This window comes from Paramisgurnus dabryanus, chromosome 22 (assembly GCF_030506205.2).
Source record: "Paramisgurnus dabryanus chromosome 22, PD_genome_1.1, whole genome shotgun sequence".
In the NCBI taxonomy this organism is placed as follows: domain Eukaryota; kingdom Metazoa; phylum Chordata; class Actinopteri; order Cypriniformes; family Cobitidae; genus Paramisgurnus; species Paramisgurnus dabryanus.
This window is the reverse complement of record NC_133358.1, coordinates 32,440,046-32,464,635: the sequence shown is the minus strand read 5'-3', so window position 1 is coordinate 32,464,635 and position 24,590 is coordinate 32,440,046. Positions and strand designations below refer to the sequence as shown.

General features: G+C 40.2%; 1 protein-coding gene across 2 annotated transcripts in view; it reads right to left on the bottom strand.

Moving 5' to 3' along the window:
• Positions 1–14,416: 14,416 nt before the first annotated feature.
• scn5lab (sodium channel, voltage gated, type V-like, alpha b) overlaps positions 14,417–24,590 on the bottom strand; it is a 127,910-nt gene continuing 117,736 nt past the window's right edge. For both annotated transcript variants that reach the window (XM_065258918.2, XM_065258917.1), the window contains 6 exons: positions 23,226–23,498; positions 21,602–21,655; positions 21,092–21,233; positions 20,909–21,009; positions 19,733–20,003; positions 14,417–19,428 (listed from right to left, as the gene is read on the bottom strand). In XM_065258918.2, the coding sequence (XP_065114990.1) occupies positions 18,191–19,428; positions 19,733–20,003; positions 20,909–21,009; positions 21,092–21,233; positions 21,602–21,655; positions 23,226–23,498 (2,079 nt within the window). In that variant the 3' untranslated portion in view covers positions 14,417–18,190. The remainder of the gene's footprint in view (positions 19,429–19,732; positions 20,004–20,908; positions 21,010–21,091; positions 21,234–21,601; positions 21,656–23,225; positions 23,499–24,590) is intronic.

Sequence of the window (24,590 nt, the reverse complement as noted above, 5' to 3'; positions counted from 1 at the left end):
TACATTACATGTATATTATCTGTGTGTGTGTGTGTGTGTTTATGCTGAAGTCTTCATTCAGAGGGTCACCTGCTGTCCTCCGGGAGTACAAACTCATCTTGTGCTGGTATCCAGGGACCTCATCAGGACCTGCTGCCATGGTAACCCCCATACACCAAACAGCATCCTCACAGGTCACCAATGTACATGCAGGAACACAGATTCTCTTTAAACGCATCATTATTAACATACTATACTGTATGTCTGTTAACCCTCATAGATTTAAAGAGACAGGTCACACATTTTATATTACTAAAACATGACTTAACCTACGATTGTCCTACTCATATTTCAGAGTTGTGTGACTTTCTGAAGCCATTATTTATTTGACAAAACTCGCTATCGTGTTTTAATGCATTATAATGCTCTCAGAGATTTCAAGATTTTTATTGTCATGTGTACAGGCACAATAAAAAAAATCTTATTTTGCTTTTACCTCCTGAGAACAAGGGTAACAGGGCAGCAAACAAATACAATTACAAAAAAGTAAAGAAATTGCGGTTAAAAAGTCCACTTTAGAATAGAATTAAGATGTAGAATAAAAAGGTAAAAAATAGTGCAAACAATTTACTACCCCTATTAAATGGAGATTTTTTTTAGACATTTTAGTGGCAACACTGTTGTGCAATTATGCAAATAAAGTGACAGCATTTTTAAAGTGATAAGTGGAGAAAGTGACATGTAATCTACTAAAGGTTCCTGAGTGCTTACATTTAACACTGTTAGCAACTTGAGAGTATTTCAAAGTTTTAACATAATATATGTCCAACATATAAGTGTCAATCAATGCTCTCTCATGTTATGGGCCGTGTCAATCACATCATTCTGTTACAAATACAATAAATGGCTGCATGATAATATTTATGCAAAAATTATTGGGTATAATATAATACACATCTGAGCTATACATCAAGATCAATGAACTAATTTACTGTCAAACACACAGACAGATCCAAGTTACACATGCTGATGATGGTAAACACATCTCATATGTGTCTATTAAACATCTTTAATATAATGTATAGGACAGATAATGTGTAAGTTTTTATTTTTGTTAGTGATTCTCAATAGAGACCTGACAGTGAACTTATGTAGTCATGTAAGGGTTAATGTAAAGTTTTCTGTGTGGTTTGTAATAAACACGATGACCTCAGTACACGACGCACTCATGTGGAACTAAACCTGCAGACTCGGGGTTGTAATCTGAGCATTGGAGTCTTATGTGACCTGATGTTATATAACATGTACAGTAATGCCCTTACAGTCGCTCTGTGCTTTATCACTGCAGTCTTCTCACATAGCATTTGTGTCACGTTTGTTAAATGAGTCCTTATTTTATATAGTTTTCCAGTAAATGTATATTTAATATATTTTTTTTCATGCTGATATCATATGTGTGGTTTATTCATGATATAACACACAGCTATCACAGAGCTTCTCTATCAATGTACAGTGTAATTGATGAGTGTTGGGCAGTAGTTACTAGGAACTAGTTACTGTAATAATATTACTTTCCCTGGTAACTATACACTGTACATTTTTTTTCTGTAGTTCTGCAGCTGTTTTCCAGTAACTTACTGTAGATTTAAATGGATGTTATCTACTGGCAACAGTTTGTTCAAAGTTAAAAGAACACTAAACATTAACAAAAAATCCTCATCAACATTTTTCTGTTTTTTCTTCAGATTGTGTTTCCCAGAATGATAAAGTCAACAGTAGATCTGTGTAAGGGGTGTGGCCTCCTGTTTGACTAATGATTGACAGGGTGCAGGACAGAAAGTGAAACTGGTTGGAGATTCTGTTTTAGGCCCAAGTGATGTCATCTGAAAGGCAAATTTATGAAGTACATTCTCAGACGAGTCTCTCACTTCAAGGCTTTTCAGGTCGAGCATGTGTGCAGTTCATCATTTTATAAACTGTACCAAGGTAAAGTCTTTTCTCATGAATATTAATTAGCCAATGTCACAGGATGGTGTAGTAATATCACCTAGTATGAGGATGAGCTTATTCATATTCATGAGTATAGTCTTTATCATATTGTGAAAACAGACTAAACCTATTCATGTTATAGTAACATTAGCCAAAGTTTTGTTCACATATGAGCATGTAATGGTCAACAGGATTTTTACACCAGGTTAAGCGTTTAATTTAAAAAGTGATAAATAGTAATAAAAGTGTATCTTTGTCTTTGTATCATTATTTAAAATGGTCTGCAAGTGTGTGTTTCATATATGTAACACATGAGCTTTCCATTTTTTTTCTTAAATATATTTCAAAATATACAAAAAGGGCTGAAATATATATTGGTTAAAAAATAAATTTTTGTAAACATATTTCAAAATATATTTTAGTACATACTTTTTTTGTATATTTATTTTTTGCAAAATATTTTTTACGTTATATTTGATTTTTTTTTTTTTTTGACAAATGGGTTAATTTAGTCAGTCTGACACATTACTTTATTTATTGAATTATTTTGGGGATTTCCGCCTGGATTTGGCCTACCCAATTTCAAAAGGTTCTCATACCCACAAGCAGAGGTGCACATACAAAAGTTTGGTATCATTTTACAGGAAACCCTTTGAAATTACATAAAACACTGTTAAAAGTGCTCAACATGGTTGTATGTGTGGTCAGTCCTCTAATAAACACAAAAATAAATAGGCGCTTTTTGATGGTTTTTTTCTAAAGTCTGTATTTAAAAGTGTATAACTCTGGCCCTGAGTGGTAACGAAACCTGCAGACAGTTTGTTTGATTCCAGCAATTGTCAGCTTACAGAGGAAAAAGGAATTTTTTCTCTATCATAATAAATGCAAAAGTTATTTTACTCCAACTGAAGGGAGGAATAATACCCTTTTTGTATACAATTTCTGCCTAAAAACATTTGAAGTGCTCCCATAACCACATACAGTGGAATAAATGCAATATCTTTATATCATTTTGCAGAAAAACCTTTGAAGTTACATTAAAAGCTGCTGTTTGTGACAAATATTGTTATTTAAGTTGTTTTTCATATGATGAAACACCACATTTTATTTTTTTATGTTGTAAACACTGTCTTTGATAGTGTATAACTCTGGTTCTGGGTGCTCTAGCAGACTGCAGACAGTTCTGGTTGTTAGCAGCAGCAGACAGTAAACACCCAAAAAAAGAATGAACTCTTTAGCATGTCGCATTCAAAAGATATTCTCATTTTACTGAAGGGTGCGGAAATACATTTTTCATATAAATATTAATTTTTTGTTTTGCACATATAATAAATAGCAAGGGATTATTAATGAACACAACCAAAGAAAATGCTGTGAATGGACTCATTTTTTAGAGTAGGACCTAAAATAAAAGATGGTGTATCATTTGTGGCTATATGTGCTATCTGAGGCAGTTCACACTCAAGTTTCACATATGTTTACAAAAGACCATTTTTTACCTTATTATTCATTCGATGATTGTTGGATATGTGTTGATATTAGAACAAAAATAACGCTGTAGCCTTATTCCTGAGAGTGAGAGCTTTCATTTGATATAAGACTTGCCCATGTTTGTCATTTTTGAAAAATATGAAATATGTAAATATTAAATGATATAATAAAATATTGGGGGGGTGATTAAGTAAGGGATAATGTAGAGGCAGCCGGTAGTTATTGGGAAATAAGCCCCGACAGTGTGATCAGGACCCGACGCGAAGCGGAGGGTCTTGTATCACACTGAAGGGGCTTATTTCCCAATAACTACCGGCTGCCTCTACATTATCCCGCTTATTACACGGCTACTTGCCACATAAGAAAAAAAATGGACATGAATTTGAAACATTTTATTGGCATATTTGTTTTAAATTAACATTTTTATCCTTCCGCGAAACTTTGCACAGATGCATAAAATGATCGTAATACCTTATTAAGATCCTCTGCTTCATACTTGTCTCCATTTTTTCTCTTTTAGCCAGTCTTTGAGAAGTTTTAATGCCCATTCTGTATTTTTTTGTGTGTTGGCTTCGTAGCTGTCATGCTCTATTTTGTCAAGTTCAGTCTCAGTAAGCTCTCTGTGTCTTGTCGTGGTTGTCGAGTGTTTGTCACAAGATGGCGCCAAACAGACAGTAATCTTTATTGATCTTTATTGGCGCGGAGCGATTTTACTCGTGAAAGTAGTCCGGCTATGCGTTATTATTTTGGAGCGGTTATTATTTGAAAAGAACGAACCTGCAAATGTCTCAACTGACCAATCAGAATCAAGCATTCCAGAGAGCCGTGTAATAAGTGTAAATAACTTTCTTACAGTAAAACATATCTCAAAGTGATGCATATCTGCAGAAAGTAGAGACTCCAAGCTTTCAAACAGTATCTCATATGTGTTACAGGGTTACCACCATGAACAGTGTGAAATTTGAAACAGATAACCCAGGTTTTCGTTAACATGGGGTTAAGTGTTAAAGCCCTATGTCACAATACTTTATGTTATATGATATTATAACTATATTATAGTTTAATGAATGTCTTTAACATAAATGCATGCTTTAATGTTTTATTTAAGATAACAAGACATTCTTCAACAGAGGTTGTGACCATATCATTTTGGTGTTACCTCACATGTACTTCATTATACATTATGTGAAACATGTTTGTGGATGAATAATTGAAACGAAAGACGAGGTCAGAAAGAGATTTAATCCTATTGTTTATTTGACTATTGATATACATGAGGATCTAATTGGCAACAACGTTGTTTCAAAAAGTGAGCATTCCTTTACAACACGTCCTCATGACGAGAACTACAGCGGACAATTTATAACAATTTTCATTTTAAAACTAGCAAACAAATAAAGATGTACAAATCTCAACTCTCACTTGGAGAAAAAAATCTCCTACAGCTGCATGCAAGCCCTAATGTGTGTGAATGAATAAAAGAAACCAAATGATTCAAGGGCTGAACTATCTGATGTTTAATTATACCAGATCCTGAGGATTAATGTGTCAGGTCTCAGGAAACTGACCTAGGATCAGTTTGGTACTGGATAATGGATTTTAACCTCTGGAAACCTGATCCCAGATCAGCTGTTAAACACAATGTCATCACACCTCACAGAGAGCACAAATCTCCAACAGGGTGATCGCTGGATTTTTTTCTTACAAAAAAGTCTAAATAAAAAATAGCAGATAAATACAGGAAAATCTACAATTATAAAATACACGCTTCAAGATTACTGAGATTTGTACATTACATACATGTATATATCTATATATGTATAATATATATAAAGCATAGATAAAATATGCCTTTAATTATTATTATAATATCTGACAAATGCTCTTGTATTGCACAAATTATTCTTGTTCTGAAACAAACAGTAGATAGAAAAATGTCCCTGTGCTTCATTGTGGTTGATAAAATCCATACTGCATGAATCATTTTCACAACTTTACCACCAATGCAGAAAATAAAAAGAAAGATAAATGGGTGACAAAAAGACACAAGGTACATTGGATTTATAAATGCGTGAGATTTATGTTTGAAAAAGTTTGATGTCTGTCATAATGAAAATTCTTCTCCATAGGTTTGGTGTGAAGAGTTTGTGCAGTAAATGATTGTGTTTGTGTTTTGTGTGTTTGTGTGCGACTCACATGAAGACCTTCAGAAATCCTCACCTATATACAAGAAGAGATACCTGACATCCACATAGATGTTTGAAAGAAACTTTTATCATGTATTACACAAGACGGCAGTCTTCTCTTTTTAAATTTATGACATGTGATTTCAAGTGTTTTGCATGCATGCATTACTCTGTCATATTCCTTTTAACATTTTAATCATTAATGTAAGGTTATTTTGCAATCAGGCTCTGTTCCAAACTTTAGTGAGCTGCCTATCTAGGGCACAAGTGTGCTCATGATGCAAAAGCAATCCATTCTCATGAAGTGTGTAAAGTTGTGCAATACATACACCAAATTCCAATTTTGCATGCATACATGCCAGTCCATTTTTAAACCATTGTTGCTTGGGTTTGGAGTTAGATTTGAGATTTGCTTAAGGATGTCATTTTATGTAAAAAAAAAAAAAAAAAAAACGAAAATACACAAAATAACGAAAAAACCAATACATAAAACAACACAAAAAAGCACCATATTAAGTGAACAGGAAGGACTGGCATATCAAATGCAAGTAAAATTGGAGTATGTATTGCACGACTTTTTACACTGCGTGCTATTTATACACAAATCATGAGAATGGGCTGTGCAAAAAACATGAAGAGACCTTATCTAAAACTTATCTAAAAATCTCCCTCATCCAACTGAGATCAATTTAAATAAATAAAATGCATAAATGAAACATTTATTGTTAGGGACGTACCGATGTATCGGTATCGGCAAATAAAAGCAATTTTTCCCACTATCGGACATCAGCCGATGATTAAGGCAGATTATATTCTGACAAAGGGGTGGAAAATGCATCAGAACAACATCACACTGCAAAAAATGCCTTTTTTTAGTATTTATGTCTTTTTTCAGTACAAATATCATTTTTTAAAAATAAATAGAAAATAAGTCTAAACCCTAACCCAAACATAAAATTTAAATTAATTTGTACCTAAAACATGCAGCAAAAACATAAAAAAAAAATTTAAACACTTAAATCAAGAAAAATTTTCTTACCCCATCGGAAGATATTTTGGGTTGTTTAAAGCACAAATTCACTTAAATTTTATTTTTTTGTTTAAAAACTAGACTTATTTTCTTAGGTCATTTTACTCATCAAGAAAATACATCTTGATTCAAGAATATTTTGATATTTGTACTGAAAACAAAACAAAAATACTAAGTTAGAAAGTCATTTTTTTGCAGTGCATAAATTGATGCAAGGTGTACACTGCAAAAAATGATTATCATATTATTTTATGCATAAAATGATTAGTATTTTTGTCTTGTTTTCAGTAAAATGATCTAAAAATTCTAAGAATTAAGAAGTTTTTTCTTGATGAGCAAAACGACCAAAGAAAATAAGTCTAGTTTTTTGATTTTATGCATAAAACAAGCAAAAAAAATCACCCAATGGGGTAAGCACATTTTTCATGAATTTAGTGTTTAAGGAAAATTTTCAAGATTTTTTGCTTACCCCCCTTTTTTGCTTATTTTATATCAAATTTAAGTGATTTTATGCATAAAACAAGCAAAAAAAAAATCTGCCAATGGGGTAAACAAATTTTTCTTGAATTTAGTATTTAAGATTTTTTTGCTTATTTTATGCACAAAATCACTTAAATTTGCTATATTTGCTCTAAATACTAGACTTATTTTTTTGGGTCGTTTTGCTCATCAAGAAAAATCATCTTAATTTGAGAATTTTTTGATATTTTTACTGAAGACAAAAATACTAAGAATTTTTTTCTTGAAAATAATTTTTTGCTGTGTACACTGCAAAAATTGACATTCTTACTTAGTATTTTTGTCTTGATTTCAATAAAAAAATCTTATATTATGCTTTTTCTTGATGAGCAAAACGACCCAAGAAAATAAGTCTAGTTTTTAGACAAAAAAAATATATAAGTGAATGTGTGCTTAAAACAGGCAAAAATACCTGTCAATGGGGTGTGAAAAAAATCTTGAAATAAGATTTCTTTTTTTCAAACACTTAATTTAAGCAAAGTTTTCTTGACTAAAACTCAAAATATTTTCTTAGGTCATTTTACTCATCAAGAAAATACATCTTGATTCAAGAATTTTTTGATATTTGTACTGAAAACAAGACAAAAATACTAAGTTAGAAAGTCAATTATTGCAGTGTAAAATGACAACTATCAGTATCTGCAAAGAAATGTTATATTGGTGCGTCTCTATTTATTATAAATATATTCTGTTGTAAAGAATATCATTGCCAGAAGTCCAATATAATTAGAAATGGATTGTTTATTTTTATGAGTATTGTGCTGTTAGGTTAGTGTGAGTTTTTCATGGGAAGTGTATGTTGTGTGATTGTTACATGTTGTCTAATGGATTGTACCTTATGTGGTCAGCTTTAGGTTTTGGAACAGAGCCCTGTGCGTCAGTAATTGTCGACTCCCTCGGCAGTGATCAGAAACTCAGAAGGGGGCCGAGCATCGCCTGTCTGGATGTCAAAGTGAATCTGATCTCAAGAGCGTCTGAACGAATCACATCAGGAAACGTCTCGGTTACGTATGTAACCCTCGTTCCCTGAAGGAGGGAACGGAGACGTCACGTCGTGACCGACGAATTGGGAACTCGCTTAGAGAGACCAATCTGCTTCGAATACTACTAAAACGCCAATGAACTTGGCATTGAGATATTTGCATAATGCTGGCGCCGCCCCGCCAGGTGCGTATATAAGCAGCAGGTGCAAATGAGGAAATTAGCTTCTTTTTCGCTGAGAAAGCCGGAAAGTGTGACCGGCCGTAACAGCAGGTGGCAGCACCTGTGGCGACGGGACGTGACGTCTCCGTTCCCTCCTTCAGGGAACGAGGGTTACATACGTAACCGAGACGTTCCCTTTCAGTCGGTCACTACGACGTCACGTCGTGACCGACGAATTGGGAATCCCTACCAAAACGCCACTAGGGGCTGACCTCTTCCAGTGTCTGCGTAAAGCCCTCCGGTTCCACTTAAGGATAAGGAGAATTAGGTTTTAAGGCAGAAGGCCGGGCACTAGATGTTCCTTTAACCCCACAGTAGTGCCAGCGACTGGGAAGCGCCCTATCTGAGCGGTATAGGGACGCTGCGGAAGCCACCGCCCCGTTAAGGGCTATTGGTGGGCGAAAGTCAACCGTAGTTGAGGTATAATGACAGCCGTGGCTGTGTAAGCAAAGCAGTGCTCTGCTAAGGGAAACGTGGGCTAGTAGGATTAACCCCACGGAAAAATACTCACAATGGAACCCGGTGGGACACAATGTGGAGCCCGAGCCAACACGTAGGTTCGCGAGGATACAGCTAGTGAAAGGCTGACAGCCAATGCTCCGCAACAAAGGCTGCCAAGGCAGCGGAGGAAGAACAATTCAAACCATTACGCATTTTTGTTCTGAAGGCCTTCCATACTGACACAATTTATGAATCATCAGTTGGAGGCTGCAAGCCGACCTGTGAGACTGTTCTCCGTGCTCCCCCTGGTGAGGAAAGAACACGAGAGGATACAGGCTCAATACGAACACTGTAAAATCTAATGAACGTATTAGGTGTCGCCCAACCAGCAGCTCTACAGATGTCTGTTAGCGAGGAACCACGAGCTAGAGCCCAAGATGAGGCAACGCTCCGTGTGGAGTGCGCTCTCAAATTAAAGGGGCAAGGAATACCCTGAAGATTATAAGCCAGGGCGATAGTATCAACTATCCAATGAGACATCCTCTGCTTAGTGACAGCTTTCCCTTTCTGCTGGCCACCATAACAAACAAAGAGCTGGTCTGAGGTCCTGAGGCTTTGCGTGCGATCCACGTAGAGGCGCAGTGCGCGTACGGGGCACAACAAAGCCATGGTTGGGTCTGCGTCCTCCGGGGGCAGCGCTTGCAAGCTCACCACCTGGTCTCTGAAAGGAGTGGTGGGAACTTTGGGCACGTAGCCTGGTCTGGGCCTCAATGTTACACTCGAGGCAGCAGGACCAAACTGAAGGCACGAGTCGTCAACAGAGAATGCATGTAAATCCCCTACTCTCTTCACTGAGGCCAATGCTAGCAGGGTCAGAGCTTTCATTGATAAAAGCTTCAGACTCGCAGACTGCAAAGGCTCGAACGGGGGGGCCTGAAGGGCTTTCAGCACCATGGACAGGTCCCAGGGAGGAATAGAAGGAGGGCGCGAGGGGTTTAGCCTGCGAGCGCCTCTTAGAAATCTAACAACCATATCATGCTGGCCAACTGTTCTGCCGTTAATAAGTGAGTGATGAGCAGAAATAGCGGCGATATCAACTTTAATGGTGGAGGGTGACAGCCTACCGTCTAACCTATGTTGAAGATATAAAAGCACGGTGTTAATAGGGCATTCTCTGGGGTCCTCGCGTTGCGAAGAGCACCAGGTGACGAAAAGGTTCCATTTAAACGCGTAAGCCCGTCTCGTAGACGGAGCTCGTGCCGCGTTGATTGTGTTAGATACAGTTTGTGGTAAATCACCTAAACCTTGCGCGCGCTCAACGACCATACATGGAGATCCCACAGGTCGGGGCGCGGGTGCCATAATGTGCCCCCTCCTTGAGAAAGAAGGTCCTTCCTCAGGGGAATCCGCCAGGGAGGGGCTGTCGCGAGGAGCATTAGCTCTGGAAACCAATTCTTGCTCGTCCAATATGGGGCGATCAGTAAAAGGCTCTCCTCGTCCTGCCTGACCTTGCACAGTGTCTGTGCGATTAAGCTCACTGGGGGGAATGCGTATTTGCGCATCCCCCGAGGCCAGCTGTGTGCCAATGCGTCCACGCCGAGGCTGCCCTCGGTTAGTGAATAAAACAGGCGACAGTGGGTATCGTCCGGCGACGCAAACAGATCTATCTGCGCACGACCGAACTTCTTCCAAATTAGCTGGACCGTCTGGGGGTGGAGTCGCCATTCGCCGGGGCGCGCAGCTCGAGAAAGCGCGTCCGCTGCTGTATTGAGCGAGCCCGGAATGTGAATGGCACGAAGGGACCTCAGATGCTTCTGACTCCAAAGGAGGAGATGACGAGCGAGATGCGACAGGTGACGGGAGCGCAAACCGCCTTGACGGTTGATATACGCAACGGTCGCAGTGTTGTCGGTGCGTACTAGTACATCCTTCCCTCGCAGCTCCGTAGCGAAGCGTACGAGTCCTAGATATACTGCCCACAACTCTCGGCAATTGATATGCCAGTGCAACTGGGGTGCTGTCCACACCCCTGAAGCTGTAAGCTCGTCGTACGTGGCACCCCAGCCCGTGTCGGACGCATCTGTGTGTACAACAGCGTGCTGAGCGATCTGTCTCATGGACACACCGGACCTGAGAAACGCGGGGTCCGACCACGGGGGGAATGTTAGGCGACACGCAGGTGTAATGGTTACACGATGGATGCCGGCGCGCCACGCTCTCCTCGGGACTCGATCGTGAAGCCAACGCTGAAGCGGTCTCATATGGAGCAGTCCGAGCGGTGTCACGGCCGCTGCTGCAGCCATATGCCCCAGGAGCTTCTGAAATTGTTTCAGCGGGACCGCATTCTTCCCTCGGAATGAACCGAGGCAAGTCAGAATTGACTGGACGCGCTCTTCTGTCAAACGCGCCGATAAATCGATCGAGTCCAGTTCCATCCCGAGAAAAGAGATCCTCTGCGTGGGGCAGAGTTTGCTCTTTTCCCAGTTGACCCGAAGACCCAAACGGGCGAGATGCCGAAGCGTTAAATCTCTGTGCTCGCACAGCGTCCGTCGAGAATGCGCTATTATAAGCCAATCGTCGAGGTAAGCCAATATGCGAACGCCGCTCTCTCTGAGGGGTTTTAACGCCGCCTCGACTACTTTTGTGAACACACGGGGAGAGAGGGATAGCCCGAACGGTAAAACTTTGTACTGGTATGCCCGTCCCTCGAACGCAAACCGGAGAAACGGTCTGTGACGAGGGATTATGGACACATGAAAGTACGCGTCTTTCAGGTCTATTGCCGCAAACCAATCTTGGGGGCGAATTGAATTGAATATTTGCTTCGGTGTTATCATCCTGAAGGACCTCTTCTGCAGAGATTTGTTCAGAACGCGCAAATCCAAGATCGGTCGCAACCCACCGCCTTTTTTGGGTACTATAAAATACGGGCTGTAGAAGCCCGATCTCATCTCGGTTGGAGGGACCGGCTCGATCGCGTCCTTCGCCAACAGGACTTCGACCTCTGCACGCAGTACGTGTGCATCGGACGCTTTCACCGTGGTGAAACGAATGCCCGAGAATTTGGGTGTGTGCCGGATGAATTGAATTTCGTAACCGAGGCGAACAGTGCGTAAAACCCAACGAGACGGGCTGGGAAGCTGAAGCCACGCCCCCAGGGACCGTACGAGGGGAATTAACGGCACTGTCGGGGTACCCGCGGTGGGGCGGCTGAGCGGGACAGGTGGTACTGCCGGTACGTCTGCTGGGACAGCATAAGTATCTACAGTATGTGTGTGTGTGACACTGACCTGAGCCCGCTGAGGGTGACGGTCGTCTGGTCTCCTCAGCGGAGAGCACAGACTCCGAGGAGGGTGCTGGTGGTCCCGTCTCCTCAGCGGAGAGCTGGAACTCCTCAGAACACCCGCTGGCGATAGAGGAGAGGGAGGAAGAGCATATGAATGCCCGCTCATATCTCTCTCGATCCTCTGAAGACCTGGAGAAGGAATAGGAATGCACTCTTTTTGTGGTTTTGTGGGTGCCGGCTGAGAAGCCGGCGGAACAGAAACAAAAGGAAACCAAAGATTCTCCACCCGGCCCTCTACCGGTGGAGGGAGCGATGCCATCACCGTCTCCCGTAGAGTGATCCCATCCCAATCCAGGTCGCCCGTCTCAGGGCCGCTTCGTCTTCCGTTTACCACGGGAAGCGGGTGGGGCGGGCGGTGCGGGTTGTCGACGGCTGTTCCCCCTCCGTGGCCTGGAAGATGTTCTAGTGGGGGGGGCGGAGGCAGCCGCCGCAGGGCGCCCTCGGCGAGGAGCAGACGGGCCCGCCGGCGCTGGAGGGCGAGATGCAGGTCGCTTGCGCCGGGGCATGATCTGTGCGATCGCCTCTGTCTGCTTCTGGGCGGCGGAGAACTGCTGGGCAAAAGACTCCACCGACTCACCGAAGAGGCCAGCCTGTGACACTGGAGCGTCCAAAAACTTGTTCTTGTCCGCTTCCGACATGTCAGCGAGACATAGCCATAAGTGGCGTTCCTGGACCACCATCGTGGACATGGCACGACCAATCGCCTGCGCTGTCACCTTCGTAGCGCGAAGAGCCAGGTCAGTGGCAGCCCGGAGCTCCGAAAGGACAGGCGAGTCGTGTCCTCCCTCGTGCAGATCCCTCAAGGCTTTGGCTTGGTGAACCTGCAGCAACGCCATTGCGTGCAGGGCTGAGGCCGCCTCTCCACATGCCTGGTGGGCAGCGCCCGTTAAACCGGAGGACTGTCTGCAGGCACGAGAGGGGAGGGTTGGGCGGTCCTTCCAAGAGGGAGCGTGGGCCGGACACAGTTGCATCGCGACCGCACGCTCCACGGGAGGGATCCCCGTGTAACCCTTAGCGGCTCCGCTGGTGAGGGAGGTGAGGGGGGAGGGCTGAAACGGCCGTAATCTCATGGAAAACGGCGACTTCCAGGTTCTAGTCAGCTCCTCGTGCACCTCGGGGAAGAAAGGCACCGGTGGAGAGGGTTGTGAAACCCGGGCAGCTCCAAAGAACCAATCATCCAGGCGGGACGGTTCGGGCTGAGGGGGGGGAACCCACTCTAACCCTACGGTCTCCGCCGCTCGAGCGAGCACGGCCACCATCTCTGGATCGAACTCCGGCGTCCCAACCCGACCAGAGGGAGGAAGGGCGTCGGGGTCCACGTCAGGGGGAGGAGGCCCACCCTCGGATGCTGCGGCGTCGGTGGACCCGGAGGGCGGCACGATGGATTCTAGAGACATCGTAGAACACGACGCTGAAGTCTCCATCGGCACATCAACCGGCTGTGGATGAGGAGGCTGAGAGCCTGAGGACGAATCCCCCGCTCGGCTCAGCACAGTGATGCGCAGGTCGTCTTTTGAGAGCTTCACAGCCGCACCGTGGCGGCGTTCAGCACTCGCATGACGAGGGTTGCGTTTTTCCCGGAGGAAAGACAACCGTCTGCGCAAATCCACAAGGGACATGTTCTCGCAGTGAGAACACTTACCCCCAGCGAACGCTGCCTCTGCGTGCTCGATGCCCAAACACGAAAGACAACGCTCGTGACCGTCCTTCGGACCCATGTATTTGCCGCACCCAAGATCGCACGGACGAAAAGCCATCCTGAAAAGGACGCTGATGTCCGGATATACGAGAGAGTGGCTGCCTTTAACAAGGCACAAAGCTCTCTCGTATCACTCTTTTAGGGAAATTCACTCAGATGCTTAGTTGATGAGCGCACAGGAAGGCAACGCACACACAAAACTCAAAACAAAATAAAGATGTAGAGTCGTGGAATTAAGCGAAGCGTCCGCTGTGGTACTGCTAGTCCAACCAACTTCAGCAATCGAATCCCACCAGAGTAGAGTAGCTTCTCAGTAGCAGATACTGCCGGCTTTCGAAGCGATAAAAAGCTAATTTCCTCATTTGCACCTGCTGCTTATATACGCACCTGGCGGGGCGGCGCCAGCATTATGCAAATATCTCAATGCCAAGTTCATTGGCGTTTTAGTAGTATTCGAAGCAGATTGGTCTCTCTAAGCGAGTTCCCAATTCGTCGGTCACGACGTGACGTCGTAGTGACCGACTGAAAGGGAACTACAGAGACGTCTGTGAAAGTGAAGAAACACGAGCTGCAGTTCACTTCTCAGTACTGAATGACTCGCTTCACATCACATAATATTCTTCATACATGTTGAGTTAAACCCTAATGATGTGCACGCTTTCATTTCATTTAAGTCAACAACACATCCAACTTCTGTATTATGATGACGTTTATGAAACAGAAAACGTGACCTGCATGGTTTCATTCATCAGGCCGTAGCTGGATGGTGAAATGAAGCTGTTAGAAATAAAACAGGACTGTGAAAAAGACATTAAAAGGTTATCTTTGGATTTTGATGCAATGATAGATCATCAAAAAAGTACAGTGAGGATATAAATGAATAATGCAAAATATTTCATGTTTTTACCTTCATGTCTTTACAACAATGCTCGTGATGTTCACATGAGTCTGATATCATTTCTGTTAGTTTTGTTTTAATGGACATAGATGTTTATCAGTGACATTCATTTACATTTAGACAGAAGTCTGTTTAAACCCAAATTAAGTGCCATTAAAAGTGTTTATATTTCAACTCCATAATATTTCATTAAACAAGAAACAACCTATTAAATATTCTGCTTATTATAAAACCAGAGCAACTTACAGAGAAACTGCAGTTCTGCTTGACTTTTATAAATGTGTTGAACAAGTTAGTGTTGATCGGTTAAGTCACCAGCGAAGAAATGTTTGGTGAAATGGTTTGGGTCATTTACTCGGGTCAAATGAAATGTGCCGTCCTCAGCACGTCAGTCACTAAATGCAATGCAAGCAATCTCTAAACTCAACACTGAGAGGAAGAAATGTCTTCATGTATTTATTGACTCTCAGACTATAAAACGAATCGTATTGGATGAATAATGAGGGGTTGTGATCTTGTGTGTCCTGTAAATTACACGTGAGCTCTGTACATCTACACAGAGACATCTGATACTTTTATTTACCTGTCTCACTTAACACACACATATACTCTTTCAATCATAATAAAATATACAGAAGATTTAAATGATCGTATTATTATCGTAGACTGAAATCATTTACTAATGTTAAACTCAAGGATAAATCAAATCACGGTGTCTTAAAGTCTAGACAGGACTCCAGTGGTTTGCTTGCATCACATGTGATGTTATATTGGATAGGATTAAAGTCTTTTAAAATGACGGCGGGAATCACAGTTTCTGCCAAAATAGATGAGTTATTTCCACCATTAACATAAGACATGTTTTTCAGTGTTATTCCCTCAATGTTTACTACGGTTTTACTGTGGAGTAGAAAGAATAACTGTAGTACTAGTGATGTGTGGGTCATCTTATAACCGGCTGGGTGGGGCGGGTAAAGAAATTCTCACTTTATTAAAATTAAAATAAAAAAACTTCGTATGTTGTGTGCAATTCCCTATAGCCTATTAAATATTTGGGAATATATAGTTTTACATTTGATTATGGATCTTTGATTACGTTACAATGTGTCGTGTAGAAACCTAACCTAACTTGTGTGATGTCCCCAAACCTTTGACTTCACGTCATGAAAGCCACAAAAACAAAATAAATGGAGAAATAAAAGATGGAAGACGAGGTATGAGAGAAATAAAGGTTGAGAATTAACATTAAGGTCAAGCTGCTAAATCTAATGTTTGGGACCCATTCTTAGAAATAGTTGCAACAAACACTTTGTAAATGTTGAAAATGTTTATCATTATCCTATCTTGTTATGAAGATGACCAGGCTGGTTTCTATGGTTCATACACTGCAAAAATGACATTCTTTACTTAGTATTTTTGTCTTGTTTGCAGTACAAATATCTAAAAATTCTTAAATTAAGATTATTTAAATGAAGAGACTTTTTCAGAGAAAAAAAATAAGTCGAGTTTTTGGAGAACAAATATCAAATTTAAGTGAAGTTGTGCTTAAAACAAGCAAAAACATCTGACCAGTGGGGTAAGAACATTTTTCTTGAATTAAGTGTTTAAGAAAAAAGTTTTTTTCTTACCCCATTGGTCAGATTTTTTGCTTGTTTTTCTCCAAAAACTCGACTTTTTTAGGTCATTTTGCAAATCAAGAAAATGCATCTTAATTTAAGAAATGTTAGATATTTACACGGCAAAAATGATTTTCAAGAAAAAAAAATTCTTAGTATTGTTGTAAAACATGCAAAAAAATCTGCCAAATCTTGACAATTTTTCTTAAACACTAAATTCAAGTAAAATTTGTTTACCCCATTGGCAGATTTTTTGCTTATTTTATGCACAAAATTACTTAAATGTGATATTTTTGGTCTAAAAAGTAGAATTATTTTCTTGGGTCGTTTTGCTCATCAAGAAAAAGCATCTTAATTTAAGAATTTTGAGATATTTTTACTGAAAACAAGACAAAAATACTAAGAATCTTTTTTCTTGAAAGTCATTTTTTGCAGTGTAGGCGATGTCATTTAATGTCTGCTTTCAAGCACTTTGAGGCTGAAATAAAGCCTGTTTTCATTTACATTACAAGACCTATTTTGTCTATTTAATAGTCACGGGTGTGGGTTGTAAACAGTAAAGAGTGTGCAGGCGGACCAAATATTTTCCTAAAAGGGAAAAATCCCTGACCCGCGCATCACTAGTACGTACTGTAATAATGGCACAATCTATCGTCACCATACAAACATGACATACAGAAACATCATCATCATCATCGTCATATATTCTCATAAAGATCAGTCAATGGCCGTTTCTCAGTTTGATGGCATTTATGGTGTAATGATTTACAAAAGGATCAAATGCATTACTGAAAGTTGAATGATAAACACAGGAGGTTTCAGTTCTATCAGGCACACTTGGGAACTATTGCTACATAAAACAGCCCTTCACCAAACCTGCCAACCCGAGTGAACTGTGCGTTCAAGCGGACTGATATCTCATCGTACGTCTGAATTAGAAAAACACATGTGCTATATTCTTCACTAGTAATGTAAGCCACAGTTACAGCCGAAAGCCGTTACAGTAGAAACTTTGACACCTTTTTAATTCCAATAAATATTATCTTTACCATTTATACCTAAACGTATCAAATTATTGCTGAACGTATAGTGTGCAAAACAATTTTTTCGGCTTTAAAAAGAAAGTGGTTATCTTTATATGCCTCCATGCAGTTTTTTTTACATGCAAAATAAATACTTCACAATAGAAACCAATAATAAATGAGCATGTGCTGTCTTTTGCTAAAAATAAGTAAAGACAAAGAGGTTTTAAGCGTGTGATGGGATCCGGTGCACGTCTGATTGTCTTTTACTGGTTACTGCACCTTGTATCGACACCTGGGAACAAAAGCGAAATATCGTTTGCCAACAAAAAGAGCAAATACTCTTAGTCCAAACCAGCAAAAATTCTGAAGTCTCACCACACCGTTTTTCATCGCTAGCGACAAATAGAAAGAGGTAATCGTCATGTGTCCCCAAATGACATGAATTATGAACCTATGACATTGACACGGATGTAGCACTATAGGATCACAGTCCTGATTTCTTCTTCTACAAAAGCCGAATTAAGTAAGACCTTACTGTCAGGCTGATGTGTTTGGGATTATTATAGCCTGATATAATCACCTCCATGGTTATCTCATTCATGTATTCATCAAACTGTGAGCGTGTGCATCATGAGCATGTCAGTGCTCGTTCCTCTTTTGTGTATTCAAACCGCTTTTCTTTTTTACAAAACGCACAACCACATGTATGATTTGAACTACAGTACGTTACATTCGGTAAACAAAAAGAAACGGGGTCCGCCTGGTCCGTCACAGAAACGTCTCGCGGTCTCTGTCCGGTGAAGGAAAAGTTTCGCTCAGGTCCGTGTTTCTGGCCTCCGGCATAAGAGCTTGGAAAAGTTCGCTGGTGGCTCTCGTCACGCTGTCGTACGACGGGGGCGAAGACGTCAACGACAACGTCTCCGTGATCTCGACTTCGGGTCCATAGTTTTCCAGGATCATGGAGGCCACGAGTCCCTCGTCCCCCGGCGTGACGTCGTCGTCTTTGGCGGTGCCGGGCGTGTTGATCTGACGGTAGAGTAATGAGGCTTGTTTCATCTGCTGCCTCATTAGATGTCTCCTGTACGCTCTTTGTATCACGATGGCGGACACCTCCTCTTGTTTACGCCTCAGGGTGGTGGTGATGGGCTCGTAGGAGATCTTGGACGGGTTGGCCATCATGAACTTCTCCTCCATCTGCTGTTTCAAGGCGTCCATTTCGCCCGACTCACCCAGTACGCGTTTGGTGAAAGCGAATAAGATATCCAAACAGTGTATCTTGTCTCCGCTCACCATGGGGAGGTCCATGGAAATAAGTTTGATTTTATTGGGCTTGGCAATGCGGAGCGGTTCGGAGAGCGTGTCCGCAAAGTCCGAGAGCTTGGAGTACTCGATGAACTGCGTGGCTTCCGGGTCGAACTTTTCCCAAACCTCGTAAAACATCTCGAAATCGTCCTCGCTCAACGGTTCGGTGCTTTCCTCCGTCGCCACGCTGAAATTCTCCAAAATAATCGCAATGTACATATTGACCACGATGAGGAAAGAAATAATAATGTAGGTTACGAAGAAGGTGATGCCCACCGAGGGATTTCCGCAGTTCCCGCGGGCGTTGGTGCCTGTGTGCGGTATATCCGGATCACATTCCTCAGGCGAGTTATTCAGTATGGGACTGAGTAAGTTGTCCCAACCCGCCGAGGTGGTAATCTGGAAGAGGCAGATCATGCTGTTGCCGAAAGTTTCGAAGTTAAACATGTCGTCGATGCCGCCCTGCTTCTTGACGTAGGCGAAGTTGGCCATGCCGAAGATGGCGTAGATGAACATGACGAGGAAAAGCAGAAGACCGATATTGAACAATGCAGGCAATGACATCATTAAAGCAAAGAGCAACGTTCTGATTCCTTTGGCCCCTCGGATGAGTCGAAGGATCCGTCCTATTCTAGCCAATCGAATGACTCGAAACAGCGTGGGCGACACAAAATATTTTTCAATGATGTCTGCGAGGACAATACCTGTAACCAAAACAAAACTCTTATTAGTTAATGCATCACATTTAGACTAGGGCTGAAACTATGGATTATTTTAGTAATCGAATATTCGACTGATTAATCCATCGGTTAATCGGGTAATCGGATAAAAACTATTCTTAATATACAAGAGAAAAATTTAAATTTATTTAAACAATTAACAATTTTATTGCTTAAATTGCATTCATAAAGATTCTTTTCAGTCAATAGAAATTTTACCACCAGATGTGACTGAATGAAAGTCTCATTGTTTAAGATTTTCAGATGATGCTCACATTTCTTGACTTACCCACAATGGAGAGAATGACAACCACAAAGTCAAAGATATTCCAGCTGATGGTGAAGTAGTAATGGCGCAGAGCGATGATTTTAATGATGCACTCGGTGGTGAAGACGACGATGAAGGCCAGGTTAATGTAGTATAAGATGTACTCGATGTTAGGAGACTGCTCATCGGTTTCTACCATCATGGTCACCATGTTGAGTAAGATGAGCAGCATTATGATGATATCAAACGCTTGTTTGGAGACCAGGTCAAAGAAGAATCCTTGAAATGTGTTCTGAGATACGAGAGAGATCAGAGATGTGTTTTTCAAAAACAAGATTATTTATTAACATAAGTTTGGTACATAGACACAATGATATCACATTTAACCCTTGTGCATTGTTTCAATTCACTGCCTGTAAAGGCCATAAATGGCCACTAAATTAAACGGCTGTAAAAAATCAGATGAATAATTTTTTCAACATTTTTTTCATAAATCTGTAAATCAACCTCAGTACTGATCAAAACTACCAAATGTTTACAAAAATTTCATGATTTTAACTCTTTAATTGCAGAGTTCCTAAGTGGTGTCACTGATTTGAGGGGAAAAACACAAAATTACTGATTTTCAATATAAAAAGTGATTGTGGACTGGATTTTTTCACCTTTTTCAAAGTCCTGGGCATGCCAAAGATTAGTAAAAACATTGGCTGTGATGCATTTTTGGTTTTTGTGCAGCATCAGTTTTTATTTTTTTTCTCTCTCATTTATTGTTTGTGGCCATTTTGCCCCATTGATCATGGAATTTTTGTAAACATTTGGTAGTTTTGATCAGTTCTGAGGTTAATTAACAGATTTATGCAAAACAATTTGGAAAAAATATTAATCTGATACATTTTTACAGCAGTTTAATTTAGTGGCCTTTTTTGGCCCCTAACAACACGAAAGGGTAGTAAATTTGCCCACACTATATTGTTGAATGTTTGAAACATTTTCATAAAATATGTGTAAATCTAAGATTTGTTACCAAAAATCATTCCATTTGCTGAAACACAGAGAAAGTTGTGGCCGAATGAAGACAAAAACCCCCAAAATGGCAAAATTGGCCCCAACAATGAGCCAAAGCCATAATCGCAAGATAAAATCCAGCAAATTATCATAGATATTCACAGCGTGTTATTAGTTAATCTTGTGACTCACAGGAGGTCTTGGGATTGGTTTCTGTGGTTTTTTGGATCCGAGTTTTTTCATAGCATTATAATATTTCTTCTGCTCTTCTGTCATGAAGATGTCCTGCCCCCCTAAGTAAAGAAATAAACTTTACTGTTATTATGAAGACATCTCTTATACGTCATACAATCAATAACTCATTGTTTTTAATACTTATCTTTCGTTTCTGCTGGTTGAAATTATCAATGATGACACCAATGAAGAGATTTAAAGTGAAGAAGGAGCCAAAGATGATGAAGATGACAAAGTAAAGGTACATATACAGGCTGTTCTCTTTAATGGGCTGTTCCTCCACCTGTCACATCACACAACAATCACAAACCAGTCTTAAAGTATAACATCAAACATTAAACACAGATATCTTTAGTTTTATACATTAAATAACATCATGTATGTGTATATCAGCATTCATACTAGCCATACTCATTTCTAAACACTGATAGTGATCTTAAACTCTGCAGTCTGAGAAATGCCCATGCCAAACAATAAATGACAAACTTCTGCAGGAAATATTGACTGTGAGCTTTTAAATGATAGCAGAGATTCACAGGGATATCTTGATCATATGATTTTTGGAGATGGTGACTGGTCTACAGAGTTTAAGATATAAAACAAACGATAAACAACTCTTGTCATTCACATGAAGGCTTTCTGAACACTTACAGCTCGAGAGTCGACTGCGGCGTACATGATCTCCATCCAACCCTTAAACGTGGCCTTTGGAAAGAAAACAAAAATCTGATCGAATTCTACACAGACACATTTCTGTACAGCTGCGGATGAGATTCATTATGATGATTTAAACCACGGGTCTGTTGAACGCTTTATTCTGATTGGTTGAGAAATGTTGCATGGGTGTTGATTATTTTTCAATAAACGCACAACTGACCTGTCAAATGTCTTAAAATAACCACCAGATCAACGTCTGTGGTAACTTTGGTATAAGAGGAATAACTGACTGCAATACTTTGAATTATTTGTAAATAATGCACACCCACGCTGTTAATCCTTTCAATAAAGCCAAATATCTACACTGAAAGCCCTAATGATGTTTGTCTCAAAAATTGTGTTCATTCATTGATTGACAAAGAGTCTGTCCTGAATACCTTTCATTACACATTGTTTTATAAAGTTAAATGACAATTTAGGTGAAGTCTTTATGAACACCAAGTAAACTTAATTGTTTACGTGCACTGACCAAACTCCAAATTTGGTGAATTTAACAATTTAAGTGGCCACCAAGTTAAGTAAACTTAAATATGTACGTTTTTGAGAGACCCATTACTTAATTAAATTGAGGGAATGAGTTTACTCCATAAAATGAGTTCAGTCAACTTATTAGGGTTTTCAGTGTAAAAATACAGCTTACAACACTTTCAATTATCCAATTATCAAAAAACACCTTAGTTTTGCAAAAACTACCATACATCTCAAAAAGTATTTAGACTTGCATGTGGTGTTTTTCAGGCAATTTGAAAAAGTAATATATTTATATATTGCAAAACTTTAATGGAAAAGTCATATGATCATGCTTTGAAGATGGGAAATCGCGTACTACAACCTTCCAGAAATACATGGCCGCTACCAGGTATAAAGGGTTTCTTTACCATTACGTGTATCCCTTGATTAAACTAACTTTATGATATGTAACTTAACAGCATCTGTGACTTTTGGCATGACTTTTAGCTAGAGGAAAATTGCATTTTAGTCACATAACATCAGTTGAGGTAAACGCCAACAGTTAGAAAATATCCCAAAAGTTTTGTGCAAATCTGTAATGGAAACCAGTCTCATGGGACACATTTAGGGACAAAGATTTAGCACACAAAAGCAACACATACAGTACTGTACAGTCCTGGGTCTTAAGGATGTTGGTTGATATAAAAATATAACATAAGGGGTTCCTAATATAGAATATGATTTGCTTTTGAGGTAAAAAAATCTAAATTGAGCAGCTCACAAGAGTTTTGCTTTAGTTTCCAGTAATGACAGGTCTTTGTGAATGGCCACGGGTGACTATTTCTAGATGCAAATGAAAGGTTTGTATTGGGTGAAGTCAGAAGAAGGTGATGGAAGGGAGATAAGTGACTTGTTGCTAGGTAACGAAGGGCCAACTAAGTTACAATGAAAAAAGAAGTGCACACGTTCTTGCAGAGCACAAAGTTCTGTGTAATGGCCCCGGCCGAGCTAAAAATAAACTTCAGTCCGACTCGTTGATTGATTCGCACCCTCAGACAGACAGCGGTGGGAGAGAGAAAAGCAAGCAAGCTTCAACCTCGAGCCTTACCACTTGAAGCAGCGCGAGGTACCCGGCTCCCACGTTGTCGAAGTTGACTTTAACTTTGGTCCAGTAGTACTGCGTGCTGTTCAAGGCCAGACACTCGGTCTTGTTGTTGATGTAGGAGGAGTTGTAGATGAAGCCCGTTCGGTTGACGCAGCGGCCGAACTTCCCGGCGAACAGGTTGACGCCCATGATGCTGAAGATGAGCCAGAAGATCAGACACACCAGCAGCACGTTCATGATGGACGGAATGGCGCCGATCAGAGCGTTAACCACCACCTGGTTACCGAGAAAACAAATCACCTGTCAGTGCGCTGTCACGTCCACTTGAACGCCATCCGGCCGTGGTTTATTTCTGACTTCAGATCAGATACTGAAGGCCACAAACAAACGCTTGGCTGCTGTCAGTGGCTTGTTGATAATGATTTATGAATGGCCTTTGGCGATTGGCATTTACGCTTTTTTGACGACTCTCGAGTAAAACTCACCATAACATAGATTGGGGGGCAAAAGCGCTTTAAATGTCAGTGACAGCCATTCATAAAACATGTTTTTTTATGCACATGTCATCAAAATATTACAAAAGTGCTATTATAAGAGGGAATCTCAGCAAACCCGTCTACAAAATCATGCAAAAAATACTTTCTGACCTAGCAAAATGACCAAAGAAAATAAGAAAATTTTATTTTTAAATTTATCATATTTAAGTGAATTTGTGCTTAAAAAAAAATCTGCCAATGGGCTAAGAAAAATATTTAAATAAGTTTACTTTTATTCTTAAACACTTAATTCAAGAAAAATAAAAAAATACCCCACACTGCAAAAAATTATTTTAAAGAAAAAAATTCTTGTTTTTGTCTTGTTTTCAGTAAAAATATATAAAATATAAAATGCTTTTTCTTGATGAGCAAAACAACCCAAGAAAATAATAAGAAATAATAGGTTTTTAGACCAAAAATATCAAATTAAAAAGTGATTTTGTGCATAAAACACGCCAAAAAAATCTGCCAATGGGGTAAGCAAATTTTTATTTAATTTTGTGTTTAAGAAAAATGTTCAAGATGTTTTTGCTTACCCCATTGGCAGATTCTTTGCTTGTTTTATGCACAAAATCAATTACATTTTATATTTTTGCTCTAAAAACTAGACTTATTTTCTTGATTTTTTTTTCTTGAAAATCATTTTTTACAGTGTGGGGTAATTTTTTTTCTTGAATTAAGTGTTTAAAAAATCTAAAAATTCTTAAATTAAGATGCTTATTCTTGATGAACAAAACGACCCAAGAAAATAAGTCTAGTTTTTAGACCAAAAATATCAAATTAAAGTAATTTTGTGCATAAAACAAGCAAAAAAATCTGCCAGTGGGGTAAG